The sequence below is a fragment of the Lichenostomus cassidix genome, chromosome 1Aa (assembly GCF_008360975.1).
Source record: "Lichenostomus cassidix isolate B80296 chromosome 1Aa, HeHo_3.0, whole genome shotgun sequence".
NCBI classification, from domain to species: domain Eukaryota; kingdom Metazoa; phylum Chordata; class Aves; order Passeriformes; family Meliphagidae; genus Lichenostomus; species Lichenostomus cassidix.
This window is the reverse complement of record NC_139480.1, coordinates 49,305,259-49,319,946: the sequence shown is the minus strand read 5'-3', so window position 1 is coordinate 49,319,946 and position 14,688 is coordinate 49,305,259. Positions and strand designations below refer to the sequence as shown.

General features: G+C 48.5%; 1 protein-coding gene across 4 annotated transcripts; it reads right to left on the bottom strand.

Moving 5' to 3' along the window:
- Window positions 1-429: 429 nt before the first annotated feature.
- On the bottom strand, window positions 430-5,802 carry LGALS2 (galectin 2). Of its 4 annotated transcripts, none has more exons than XM_085048820.1 (5): window positions 5,405-5,802; window positions 5,006-5,089; window positions 2,343-2,425; window positions 1,975-2,134; window positions 430-906 (listed from the first exon to the last, which is right to left on the bottom strand). In XM_085048820.1, exons 1-5 carry the CDS (start codon window positions 5,408-5,410, stop codon window positions 808-810), a joined length of 432 nt encoding a protein of 143 aa, XP_084904946.1. In that variant the 5' UTR covers window positions 5,411-5,802; the 3' UTR covers window positions 430-807. The 4 variants fall into 4 exon arrangements, with proteins under 4 accessions (XP_084904946.1, XP_084904945.1, XP_084904947.1 ...); XM_085048819.1 differs by having other exon boundaries at window positions 430-844; window positions 5,405-5,613; XM_085048821.1 differs by lacking the exon at window positions 5,006-5,089 and having other exon boundaries at window positions 430-844; window positions 5,405-5,592.
- Window positions 5,803-14,688: the final 8,886 nt, after the last annotated feature.

Below are 14,688 nucleotides of genomic sequence, written 5' to 3'. Positions count from 1 at the left end.
GAGATATTTTTCAGTTAGACTGGTAGCATGTAATAATCGGGACTATTTGTCTGTAATCCTATTCAAGGAGGTACTGAGCCACATAGCCCAAATCCCACTGCCTCCCCTGCCTCATTTTTGCTGAGTAGGATCCACTGTGGAAATGTCAGAGTAATGGCTAACCTGACTGGAATGTGCCTGCAGATAAGTGAGGTGATGTAAAAGGGAAAGTTGGAGATATCCCCTTTTTTGTGGCAGGAATGCTGGCTGGGGGCACACCTGTGCTGCCTTTCCCGTGCTACCTAACGTTTAATTATGCATTTTTGTGGCACCAAATGCCACATCAAATGCCACTTCATTCACATTTGTGTCTTCCCATTCCTCCATTCCTTGTTCCCAAAAGCTTGGGTGCAGGAAGAAATGGAGTATTGTGAAAAGATTACACAACCATTTCCTTATCAATCATATAATGTCCTCATTCTGAATCCCACCTACACCCTGCTTTGGCCTTCCTACTATCCCTTCAACCCCACTGCCTGTTCTGACCTGGAAAGTACCTGGCATTAAGCAACAGTGGCTTCTTTCCTCTTGGTGGGAGAACCTTGAGCTTTGTCAGTTGCTTGCACAGAGCCACAGAGCTCTCATAGAAGACAAAGCAGCTGGAACAAGCAGTCTTCTGCTGGCTTGGGTTTTTTATTAGATCTAGAAGGTGTGCTCATCAGTTCAGCTTCAAGGAGATCATCTTGAAGCCTCCTATGATGCTCATGTAGTTGATCTTGCGGTAGCCGTGCCGGATGGGGAAGTACACTTCATGCCCATCTGGCAGTTTCACACGGAATTTGTCTGACAGCATTTCAATGAAGAACTGGGGGGAAAAAAGAAGAAGGGCAGGACTTGGGGGCAAGGAGGGTTTTCAGAGGTCAGCATCTAGGCAAAAGGGCTGACTGTTACATGAGAAGGTCAGACTTGTCCACTACAGCTGTAAGCAAGGTGCTGGGAGTTGAGTTGAGTTGAGGTGAGTTGATTCAGGAAATGAGCAGTTGGTATCAAAGGTCTAAGCAGAAATACAGACTATGATTGGGGACAGGATCTCTCCTGAGGTTGTTTCAGCTACTCAGATTGTAAACTCAGAGCAGCCAAACCAAAGTATGTCTTTACATGTCTTTATATATCATATGGAATGTATACACCACTGTTCTGCTCTGACCAGGGCAGAATAAACCTGACGCCCCAATGCCCTCAGCAGCTCACCAGGACCCAGAAAAAGGAGCTTTGCTGATAAACATGCACAAGCAGATAGGACAAGAATGCATCATTGATCATTGCAAACTGAAAGGAATGTTCCCCAAAGCCATCACCTCATCGCCCCTTCCCCAAGAGCCAGTCATGTGTGAAAAAACAAGCTTTCTCTCCACAGCTACAGGAACTGGACTACTCCTAAGTGCAGCCCTGTTAATGATTTGGGACATCAGATGGGGTGAGGCAGCAATTAGGACAGCATCCCTGACAGGAAGAGAGAAAGGACAAAGATTGGCAGCATGGATCCAGGAGTAATGAGGACAGAAGAGTTGATGGAGAGGCTTTTGGACATTGCTCCAAACTCTAGGTTGCCTTAAAGCTTGTGTTTACATAGGAGGGAGGGAAAGACATATGGTAAAGCAGCAAAATCCTGCTTCTTAGAGACTCACTTTCATATATGCCCGAGGTACACTCACCTGCTGGGCAGGTAGGGGGGCCAGGAAGCAATTACAAAGTGTGAGATAGAGAGGACTCACATAGAATTCCCAGAAACAGCACTGGGGTTTTGAAGGAGTGGAAATAGCAATCAAGACCAAAACTGCAGAAGACAAGGGGCGATTGTGAGGGAGCAGGAGGTATTGGGTGGGACTGGGAAAACTACAGTATGGTAACCTGCTAACCAGGGGCTTCCCCTCACAACACATACCCCCCACAGCACACGTACCCCATAACACCATGTTGGCACAGACCCCTCACCTTGACAGTGGAGCCCCTGTAGAAAGACATGTGGTGGTCACGATGTTCTGCCTGCCAGACATCAGAGTACTTGGAGTTACAGACAATGACAGACTCATTGAAGCGGGGATTGAAGTGAAGTGCCAGATCTCTCGAGCTGCAGCCAAGATTGATGCTGAAGCTGTAAATGAGCAGGAGGAAAGTCGTATGCATGGACAAGAGAGGGTCTTGAAAGACTTGAGATCCAGCACACATCTCTGCACCCAATTCCTCCATCGGTGTTGCAGGTGGCATAATGTGTTATTTTGTATCTGGCAACCTTGGAAAATCACCTCCCTCTACAGCCCACCTTCAGCCCTGGCAAGTCAAGGTGGTTTCTTTGTACTTACCCAACAGTATCAGCAGGTATTTTGCCCTTCACTTTCAGGCTGCTCCCAGGCTTCACATCGAGGTTTAAGATTTCAATATTTCCCTAAGGCAGAGAAAAACAGTCGGTGGGGCTCCTACAGCCATTCCTCCTGACTTGCCACTGCAAGTGAGAGGGTGCTGCTTGGAGGTGTCCCACACAGCAGAACATCTACTGCTCTCAGCTGGTGCTTCTTCCATGGCCAAAACCCTCCACGCTGCAAGTCTTGCATGAACTTCTTGTTCAGTGAGAGACTTGTGGGCTGAGTGAAGCCCACAAGAGAGATGTCAGAGAGAGGAAATGGAAAGAGGCTTGTTTCATTTCCGTCAGGCTCAGCAGAAGGAAAAGAAAGCAGGACAACAGAGATACAAAGAGGGTTAAAGCAGAGGGGCACTGCCCAGGGTTTGGTGGAAAGCTGATGCTGGCCAAAAAATGCAAGTGGTGGGAATGGCTATGATTTGCAGGTCTCTCACTCAGCCTCGCTGAGCTGAGGACCCTGGGTGACAGAGGACAGGAGCAGCAGCCCTTACAGGCATCTTCTTCAGAGGACAGAGTAAGCAGGCAGAGAGCCAGCAGCAGTTTAGCTCGGAAATGCTTTGCACAGAGGACCTTACAACCCTAGACTTCCCTGTAGTTTACACATTAACATGACCCCTGCCTATGCAAAGCCCCAACGGCTGCTATTAAGCCAGAAGACTTTGATCCAAAGAAAAAGCTTCCATATGTGCACTTCTAACTAGGGATTCCAGGAAATAAAAGCAAGTCCCAGCCTCCTTGGTGGGCTCCCAGTGGAATGACTATCACACACAGCCCTTAGGGGTGCTACTTCAGACATCACATAGGATAAACATCTTCCCAGCTGGCCATGGAGGTGTGACCACCATGTTCATTTCTTTCCTGTGTACAGCTCAGCCCAATCTTCTACAAATTTAGGCAAAAGCAAACAAGCAGTGATTGCTTATTTTCATTAAGTATAAACATATTAAACCAAGGCATATCTTTCCAACACAGTTTATAAATGCCATACTTGTTAACCTTCATTACTTGGTTAAATTTGTAAACAAAACTTACAGATGCATACACAAATTTAAAAGCCCAAAACATAGCACGTACAAAAGTTAAAAATCCCTGTGGGTGCTCAGAGTTGGAATAGGAGAATGCTCAGCTCTAGGTGCAGTTTCTAACATGCAGGATACCTATAACCTGGAAAAATCATAAAACAGAATCTCTTGGTCTCTGTCTAAGCAGTGCACAGCGGGTTAATAGGAGGGCATTATCCATCGGATACTAATTTGATGGATTTTTCCAGAACTATCTTTCATTTCCCAAGTGTAACATAGAAAACTTTAATTCTGTCACCACCCTATCAATACCTGCAGCAGTGGATATTGTTAATCTCATCAAGTCTTGGTTTAGATTTTGGCTTTGCTGTGCTGGTATAAATTTGAAGACTCACTGGAGGATTCAGGTGGATTCTCAGAGGCTGCTCCAACCCATCCCATATGGTGCCCAAAATTCCCTATTTCTCGGGCATATTCATACCAGGTAGGTATGTGAATTTGGTCTCTAGGTGGTTGCACCACTGCTACAGTAATATTCATGGTGCCACCCATTTGTATGTGATCTTGGGCATTAGACACAAACATTGTCAGGCTATCTGGAATGCCATGAAGGGGATGAGTTAATCTGGCTGGATAGATGGGAGCTACCATCAGGAAACGCCTTCATTGATGTCTTTCATACATTGTTTAAATACATGCTGCCTTTTGCACAGAGGCTAACAGATCTGAGAATCCTGTAGTTTTAAACAGTAGTAGGCTTGCTTCTGTCCTGTGGGTCTATGCCTCCAGCCCAGCAGGCAGCTCAGGTAATCAATGAGTAGTTATGGTTACCTGGGGTAGTAGTTAAAAATACTCCATGTCCCCAAAATCCTTCTGCCTCTTCCTCACTCAGCAAGATCTGATCTCTGCCCATAAGGGAAACTCATACTCAGTTTCTGATTCCCCTGAACATCTAGAATGTTCTCCCAGCAATATACCTTACTCTGCAGGGAACAGTAGTGTGGTTTTCTCTTCTTATCTCATCAGCAGTTTCAGTTAAAGGCTGAACTTTCATTGCTTTTGGGGTAGGGTCAGAGTCTTCCTCTAAATCATCACCATTGTACCAAACATCTCCATCCCATGTTTCAGGATCCTCACGATATACCACTCTATGGATGTGCTGGACTGAATTAGAGGATGATTCTTGCGGGATTGTATCAAGTGATTTACCTAGATTTTTTGCATTTTCTCATCTTTCAGCTGCAGACAATAGTTCTTCTAATCACTCACTTTTATTTAGAAGAATATCTACTGGTTTTTCTTCTCCTGTGTCTCTTTCTCAAAATACAATGCTGTTCTAACACCATTTTCTAACTTCAAAATCATATATTCTACATCTGCAACCCTTTCAGTTTCAGGTGGCAGACAACTTACCTTTAATGAGCAAGTTACCTTTCCCTCATCCCACTTTTTGTTCAGCCTGCAAACTAGTAATGCAATCAGCTATTGCCTGTACATTATCACAATAAATTTGTGCCCATTCCAACCCTGGGGGAGAGGGGAGACTATCAAACTTCTCCAGAAGAGAATAAAACATCAGCCTTACACTGTCACCCTTGGTAACCGTATTTACTTTGGTCTTGCTCAGAGGGAGACAAGCTGGGCACGCCACACAGGAGAAAACAATCGCCTGCAGAGGGACAGTAAAAGTAACAGTAAAAATTTGGTCAGTCTCCCTCAGAGGGAGACAGTGCCTGCCAGGTGGGAAGAACAGTAAAGGTCAGAACTGTTAAACAGCGCTTTGGGTTAGAGAATGGTGATGCCAATTAAGTTGCTACAATTCACTGTAAAGTCCTCTGCCCAAATTAAGGTGCAAAGGAAACTAAATGCCAGTTCAAAAGGGCCAACTTTGTTTTACACAATTTATTTTATATGGAAAAGAGCAAGGGACAGAGAAAGAGAGAGGGGGAGAAGGAGAGAGACAGTGCAAGTAGAAGGTAGTCACCTCCATGGATCCAGCAGTGTCCTGTTGCTCCTTCAGTGCTGTGGACTTCTTGATGGTGGGGTCTCAACTGGTTCGCTTTATTTCCTGAGTAATTTTTATGTGGTCCCTTATTTGGGTAAAAAGCAGAGGTAGAAGTGGTTTTCAGTTCCTCAGCAGCACGTGAGGCAAGAGTTAGTGTGGTTCTGCCACCACACATACTTAGATCTTAGTTCGATAGTCAGCGGGGCTCTGTTCTGGGGGTTGTGTGAGACAAGTTCTCAAAAACCAAGTGTCCTATTTGTGACCCCACTTCTTGCACTTGCATAATTGTTCACTTTGACCTGAACTGCAAAGTCATAACCGAAACCTTGCTTCCTTTGTGATCTGTGCATAGGCACCCATGACCCTTTTTCTGCAACAAGTTCACCACCAAGCCCTTGTTTAAGGTAAATACTGCAAATTATTAACCCTTTCCTTACAGCAGCCTGGGAGGGAGAGCAGCATGTTTCTCTTACTGTGTCCAGTTCTGGGCTCCTCAGTAGTACAAGGGAGACAATAGAGCTCCTGGAGCAGGTCCAGCAGAGGGCTACTGAGATGATGAAGAGACTGGAGCATCTTTTATGAGGAAAGGCTGAGGGAGCTGGGCCTGTTCAGCCTTGAGAAGAGACAACTGAGAGGGGACCTCAACAATATCTATCAGTATCTGAAGGCAGAGTGACAAGAGATTGGAGCCAGGCTTTTCTTAGTGGTGCCAAGCAATAGGACAAGAGGGAATGGGTAGAAACTGATGCACAGGAAATTCCACCTGAACATGAGGAAGAACTTCTTTACTGTGCAGTGACCACACACTGGACCAGATTGCCCAGAGAAGGTTGTGAAGTCTCCCTCACTAGAGATATTTAAGAACCATCAGGAAGCAATCCTGTGCAATGTGCTCTGGGACAATCCTGCTTGAGCAGGGAGGTTGGGCCAGAAGACCCACTGTGGGCCCTTCCAATCTGAGTCATTCTGTGATTCTGTCTGAGGGATGAGTAAAACCACCCGTGTAGAGTGCAGAGCCACAAGTACCACAGATGTGAGAATATGCAGAGAGGGAGACAAGCAAGAAAGAGGCATGAGCTGCTCAGAGAGGGGCCCTGAGATTTTATCAAGATAACATTTACCCCCTCCTACAATGCTCAGCAGGGGCGTTCACCCCCTTTTATTTGCCACTGGGAACAATAGTGGGAAACCAGGCAGCAACCCTGCCAGTGCTGGCAACTTCCTTTGTCCTCAGAGCTGAACTTCCACATGGTCAGACACCAGTCCTGTGCAGATGGCCTCCCTCATGCAGGGCTATGTGCTCCCCACACAGTAAGGGGATGAGACTTTAGGGACTCCAGAAGAGCCAAAATTCTCCACTGCAGTTGGAGGTGGCTTCTGGGATGATGAAAGGAGGGTGACAGGGGCAGGTTGATACTTCCCTGCTGACGCTGCAAAGCAGAAAGCCTGGGGAAACAATGATAGCATGGGAATGTAAATCCCAAAGAAAGAGGAAATCCGGCTACAGAGCATCTGCAAAAGAGGTGGAGGATCTGTGCAGTAAGGAAAGCATAAACAATAGCTGTGTGGAAGCTGGCAGCCACTGGTGCAAAGGATCCAGGAACCTTTAACCCCCCAGAGAGATGATCCTATAACAGGGTACCTGACTGGGAGTGCCCCTCCAGGGCCCCAGAGGTGTTTAACCCAGCCAGAGGGCAATTGGCTTGCACTCTATGGGACACCCATGTTCACATCGCTGTCACCAGAGGAGAATTTGCTACATTCCCAGAGGGACAGCAAAGACCCAACAAGCCTTTCCTTACTTGGTGTGAGGGTGGGGGCCACAAGTGACCCAAAGGCAGGGAGAGCTTCCAACAGGGAGCAGGCAGGCTTGCAATTTTGCATGGAAAAAACAAAAAACCCCAAACACATTTTAAGGAGTGAAGAGCCTAATGCAAGCATGTTGGCTTTCAGCCAGAAGGATGGCAGGGCAGGTCCTCTGCAGATCACTTTCACCCCATAAAATGCAGTAGCTCCATTTGCAAAGGTCCCATATGATAGACTTTAGGCTCAACAATCTTCCCCAGCCTTCCTGCTCGGCCTGAGGATATCTCAGGCCACCAGGTCAGGACACTTGGTGTTCCTCCAGACAGCAGCACCTCATGTACCATAGCCTAGAGCTGCCACCTCTACCACAGAGCAGTTGAGAACAGACTGAATGCCACCCTCCCCAGCAGGCTGCCAAGATCCTCAGCAACATCATTGCTGGCAGCAGGATTTATTTTGTTTTCTTACTCGGGCAGGAGATAAGCCAGCTAGGTATGAAGCCCTGAGGAAAACCACAGATTTCCCCACTTCCCAGCCAAGATAGACTCAGCAGTTAGAGGATTCTCAGGGCCTTTTGTGGCAGGGGCAGCCCCCAAAATCCACACCAACATGCCAAAATGGTCCCAACCATCTCCCCCAACAGTATTCCAAGGAAGGGCTGCAAGGGGCTCAGAGGAGAGGGTAGCCTACACATTCTCTCTAGCCACCATGAGCTATGACCAGTCCCCTGCAGGACTGACTTGGGTCATCACCAGAGATAATGCTCAATCCAGAAGCCAAGAGGAAGATAGAGAAAGGCAAGGCAGCCGTGCTGGGTGCATGGATGCATGTGCCACTGTCCCCACATCAAACCAAGCTCTGCAAGAAGAGGGGAGAGATCCCTTTAGCACCCTCATGGAAGGTGCTAACTAGGCACCAAAGAAGAGGAACTGGAGGATGATGCTGCAGAGGGGATAAGGTGCCTGTCCCATATTTCAATCCAGGCACCAGGGAGCCTGTGCCTTGGACCAAGCATCAGTGTCTGCTCAAGGCGAAGGGAGCTGGAGAGACCAACCATGCATTCTTTCTCGGAGTAGCAGCTGCTTACTCTGCTATTATTTCCTACTGCTTCATATAATTTGTACTCCACAGCAAGCTATTGTCCCTTTCCACTGGCTATTTATTTCCTTGAATAGCCTCTGGGGAAAGATTTCAGTGCGGGAGTGAAGAAAAAAGAAAAACTCCACACAATAAATCTCAAGCAGTGACCTGATTTAAACTGTGTTCTCTGACCTCATATGGGCCCTGGTTGCAGATCCTCACAGCAGTTGTGATTAAGTCTTGCTTCTGCTTTGATTTCCTTCCTTCATTAAGCCTAGGGGAGAATGACCCCTGCCTTAGAGGGCTGTGGGGTGGATTTTCAGAGGCCAGGGCTCAGGATATGACTGAGAAGAAGCTTCCACCACCTCCTAATGGAGATGCTCAGTCCTCCACCTGCAAGTACAGAAATTCCCAAATAGTACTGGTTTCCCCTTTAGTCAAGAGATGCTAGTTGGCCTCTCACCAGACACTGCTGCAACCTTCACCCAACCAACCCCTGAGCTCTGAAAGCCAGCCAGCTTCCTAATGGAGGAGGACCGAGAGAACAAAGTGTACTTACCTCAGCCAAACACTGAGGTAAGCAAGAGACTGGATGAGCAGGTCTGTGGATCTGAAGGGTGTGTACAGGAGAGGATTGTCCAGGAGATGCAGGAGAAGCCAAAGCAAGGATGAGCACAAGGAAACTAATGCCCAGGAGCACTAAGCTCCTGCCTAAGATATTACCCAGAGTGGGGTGGCTCCTCTAGAAAAAGCGCTGAAGTCTCCGCATTCGGATCAAGTAAAATGGGAAGGGACAAAGGATTGGAGGCTAATCTCCTGTCATCCCTCCTGCCCCAGCTCCCTCACAGTGCATCATCCAGAGCACCTGTGGGAGGTATGAAAGCAGCATCCATGATCTGAACCTGAGGGTAAGACATTGGAGGCCATCAGCATCCAGTAGGCTCTCCACTAACATCACCCCTCTTCAGCTGTAGGGTGCAATTTCCCATCCATAGGATGTGAGGGAAAACGAGGTGGAAGGACAAAGATAGCTGAAGAACTAAAATGTGTGGGAAAACCCACACCTTTCTTCAGGGCTAAGGGCAGCAGCAAAAGAGGGAATCTGCATCAAGCAGTGGAGAAAATCAAGAGTACAGGGAACAAGTACAGCCTCAGATTCCATCTCTCTCCTTCCTCTATCAGAAGGGTGGTAGTGCCACAGTGACTGGCATCTCTCATCCCCATGAGGAGCTCAGATGTGCTCAGGATGGTTCCCATGCCCATAGCCAATTATGTCCTTGGACCTTTGCAGATGTCTCCCTCAGGCAGCTCTGAAGTCTGTGGAAACATTTTCGTGTGGTCTGAGTTGTGCACAGCAAAGGGGAGAAAGGTGGTTCATTTGCAAGGAAGCCGGTTCAGTTCGTAAGGGGTTGTTTTATCAACCCAAGCAGCCAGATGAGGAATGTCTCCTGGGTCTCCAGCTTGGCTGAGGGGCAGGAGAATGAGCACAACTGGCAGAGGGTGGAGAAGGGAGGTCAGAGGACTGATGACATGCCACCCAGTTCCATTTCCAGACTTCATTTCTCTAATTCTTTCACTCATGGGTGCATGCCAGGAATGCGGGTTGTGGGAAAGGCTTTCAGAAACACGCCTGGAGATAAAAATTCACTTGTGTTGAAAGCTTCCCTACTGGAAAAGAGAAGGCTCACAGCTTCCCCCTCTCTGGGACTTTTGGGATCTCCCATCTTTACCCACATCTTCTGGATGAGATATAATTAGCTTAATGGGAAAAGGATCTTCCAAAGAGCCCTTCACGAGAGATCAGCTTCATGAGGTCTTATGGTCCACTTGTATCTTTCACCAAAAGATTGGCATCTCCAAAAGTTTTATCTTAGCATTGAGCAAGGCAGATGGCATCTTGCACATAAGGAAACTGGAGCACAGACATCCAAGTCCACATCCAAAACCAACTACTCCTGTTTGGATTCTCATCCTAAAGTTCCCATGGCCACAAAGTCAAATCAAATCACTTTGCAAACCTGTTCAAGAAGCTGAAAGGAAGCTGTGCTCCCTCGCTGATACAGCTGGAGTATCAAAGATGCTGATCTCTTATCACACTATCTACTATCAGCAGGAGGTACTGAAGCATTCAGTGCCTCTGGAAAAAAACAGCCCTTGGGTGGATCCAATTAAGTCTGAAAACCAGAGGCATTCAAAGAACAGAAGCCTTTCTGCAGTGGAAGCCATGGGACTTCCAAGATGCCCCAAGCCCAACGTCGTCGTTGCTGACTTCAAGGGGACCATTTCCCACAACAGAGACAGCATGAGACCAGCTGGCTGGAACTAGAATAAGCAAAAATGAAATGCAGCATTGCACCATACACAAAAGGTCCTTGGGGACTTTCCTTCACAGAGCTCTGAGCAGCCATCCTGGATTCAACCCCACAGCACAGCAAGGGCATGAAGTGACGATGACTGCTGAGTCTCCATCCCGCACCACGAGGGACCATGAGGCTGCAGGACGCACTTTCAGTGTGTTTCTCACGGTTCCAGTGCTGAACCCAGGCAGGTTGGACAACTCTGAGGACTTGCAGGAATCTTTCAGACAAGCAGAATTCATCTGAGTCACACACACAAGGCGCAATGCCAAGGGTGGCTCATCCACTGGAAAAAAAAAGAGAGAGAAAGAAATGCTAAGGGAGAAATAGCAAGTTTTGAAAAGCCACAAGAATTAACAGCTCACAGGCTGGAAAGAAGGAGAGCAAAAAAAAAGGTCTGTTCGCCCATACTCATGTCACTAAAGCCAAGTATCCTTCATCCCCACTGGGAAGCAGCAAGCCACCTTACCACACAGCAGCTTGGAGAGCATCTGAAGGGGCAACCCACCCTAGATCTAAGGCCACGACTGAGGTCTGCAGAGGAAGGGGTTGTCAAGTCAAAACTATCTGTTGCTGCAAAATCAGCTCGAACAAACTCCCTTTGATGGTACTGCGAAATGAAACAGTAAAAACCAAACCAGATGAAAATGGGAAAGAAAAGCTGCCAAAAAAAAGGGAGTCCAAATCCCCAAATGACTGACTCAGTGCAGGAAATGGGCATCTAAAGAGGGAATTGCAGGCATCTGAAGGAGACCTAAGAAAAGATCAGGCCCACACAAATGACTCTCCATATTCCTCTCCTCCCAGTTTCCAAAGGGAAGGGCACCAGAAATACCTGAACCCAGGGACCTTCCGAGTGAGACACAGTGAAAGGACTGAGCCATGGCACTGCCCAGAGATGTTTCATCTCCACAAGGTACTACAGAGAGCAGGGCAGCAGCTGCTTTGTACTGATGGGACACCTAGTCTCCCTTTCCACCACCACACTGGGCACTAAGGGACACCCTGTCCCATACAGGCATCCTGTCCTTTCTCTGGATTGTGCCCATAAGCCTCTACTCTTATTTCTAACCCATGTAGCCAGTAGTATATAAGCCCACACTGGAGCACAGTGGATGTTTATTTTGCATTCTCAGCAGTCATGCCAAGCTCTTTGTTCTCTCTGGCTCTCTTTTCCTTCCTTCCAGTTTGTGCCTTTTCCTGCTGTCCTTTTTTCCTCACCACCAGCAACATGCAGCAGCCAGAACGTGGCTGGGTCTCTCTAGCTGCCCCCAGGTTTCTTTGTGCTGGTCCTTACCCCGGAGAGCCCCCAGCAGCAAAACAAACACCAGGCTTTAATTGCAGTCAGATTCCTGGATGGACGATGCTTGCTTCAAAGAGGGGAAAAGAGTATTCGAAACTAAATGCTTTCAATGCGACTCATCCCAGACTAATCTTATCATATCGCAGCCTGAATAGCCTTAAACACAGTTGCCAACAAACAGACTCAAACAGACTTCCCAAGCCAGGAGATCTGATAAGGACAATGTGAGGACAACAGGTGGCTGCAACTGCCAGGCAAGTTCCCATCTGCACGCAGATAGCTTATCTCTTCTGTCAAGATGGGACACACATCCACTTCTGCTGCACAACAGCAGGGAAAAGCTAGTGGAGACCTGCTCTCTGGTCCTGAACATGCACGTAGCACTGCTTACAACACCATCCCTGAGGAACATCTCTATTATTCACTCAGCCTCATTAGGAAAGGGGTGGGAATCTTTCCTGAACAGCTCGGTTAAACACACGGCTTCCCTGAGACCTGGCTCAGGATGAGTGGAGTGCCTCACACTAGGTATGGACACTAGCAGAAGCACAGTAGGCAGTGGAAAGAAGTCTCATAGCCCACTCTTGAACCATGCTGCAACACCACAGCTTTTAACCCCATCAAACTGCAGCACACATGGACACTGCCTTTGAAAAGCCCACGGGGCTTAGGGGAACAGCAAGCTGCTTGGATACAGCCCCTCCAGGTGGAAACAAGGCAGAGGCTGGCCAAGTGCACCTGATCCTTCTCCTGGCTGGGGGACACATCTGTCAGCAGCACATTAAACGGGGGATACATGAGCTCTGCCCCTGTTCTGCTCCCTGGCTGAGTTCCCAAACCTGATGTAGCTTGGGGTGGCAGGAGAAATAGGACACATATGTGTGTGCATGGGAAGGTCCTGCAGGAAACGTGTTCCATGAGCTCCTTGTTCTGCTGGCCCCAGGCAGGAGAGCCAGAGGGGCAAATTCAATGTGTTTGTGTGCCCTGGCCTATCTGATCCCTTCATCCAGGAGCAGGCACCCACCCTGACCTCATTTGCTTAGGCAACATTTTCTCCTAGTATCTCACCCACCCCACATGGCAGAAGGTCAAATGCAGCCAATGATCCATAGCATGGAGTATTGGACGCTGAGTCACAACCCACAGTTCAGCCGTACCCAGCAGACAGAGCACTTCCCAGTTTCTGTCTGGCTCACACACTCCCATCCCACACACTCACCTACGACCTGTTGCATGACATTCCCCATCTCTGAACAGGGAAACGCTGGAAAATTAGGGGATAAATATACAGGCTGCAGATGACTGCACTTCAAAGCCTGCCTTCTGAGGGACTTAGGTTTACAGGGTATAGCTGTTTTGCTCTTGGGCCTAAGAGCAAGGAGCAGAACATAGCTCCTATCTGTGGGGTTAAAAGCATGGCAACAAGGCTCGTTGGGAATATTCCCCAGCCCACCCTGTTCCCCAGCCATGCCTGGGCACTGCTCAAAACCCAGGTGGGGGGCATTGCTAACAACTGCATGGCACGAGCCATCATCCTTGAGGCAATGCTCAGGCCCAATGCTCCTGTTGCAATTACTAAGCTAGATGAAGCCAGAGGGACTAGAAAGGACCGTACAAAAAGCCAGGTCCACCTTCGGAAAATCTGCGTATGTAGACTCAGCGTCACCCTCCTCCTTCTCCTGGGTCACAGTTCTCTTTTTATCCCTAGCTCCATGTCCACCATGCCCCAGCACTGGGATCGCTCTGCCCTGCTGCTCTCACCATCAGCAGAAGCAGGCTGTAGTGCCAAGTGGCAGAGACTGAGCAGCGAGGCTGGAGGGAGAGCGCCGCTGGACTGCCTCCTCCCGCCGTTCCATAGCCCGGACTTAAGCCAGCACTGGAGTTTCCTAGGGAACCTGAGGCAGCTGCAGCCAAAACAGGATTGCTGGCAATGGGGGATTTTCAAGCCCGGGCCAAAACCCATCTATTCAAGCTCATCATGCCACACTTGAGCCAGCTGCACAGCTGAGTACACGTGCTTTTGGCACTGGGGCACTCTGCAGCGGGAATGCTTCCTCCCTGAGCTGCGCTGGAAAAGAGAAGCTGCATCTCTGAGCTCCCCGGGCGGCTGCTACATTAAACATCCCCAGCAAACGCTTCGCTAAGTCACACTTTCTTGTCGCCGCAATGCGGGGATGTGTTCATCATCCAGGCTTGGGGATTTGCTGCAGCTGGGCTCCCCGATTTGCTTCAGGATGCCTAGTTTCATGTTGCCGATTTCTGCTCACATCACGCTTGGGTGCCTGTGAAAAATGCCTTTGCAATAGGGTTTTTCTCCTCCCTCCTGCTGTTCCTTAGAGCCAAACTGTATCTCAGCAAAATCCAGGCTCTTGAACTACTTTTTTCCCCCAATACTTGTGCTTTCTAATGATGCCCTTTCCATCTGCCAGCGACAACACAGAAAGCGAGGGGTAAAGCAAGAATGGGTGAATCTGGTCACCTTTTCCAGTGCCTCTGCCGACTCCTGAGCACTGAGTGCACACTATCAGTCGCGGATCTGTTGCAGTCTGGAGCTGATCTCAACAGTGGTGCTGTGAATGACTCCATCGAGGCTCCCCCTTGCGGGCCCAGGGCCCTCAGTACTCATTTCAGGCCCATAAATTTAAGCAGCTCTCTCTAACCTGGCAGGTCTTCCTGTTCAGGTTCCAGCTCACCAGCTACAAAACCTCCCAGCCCCT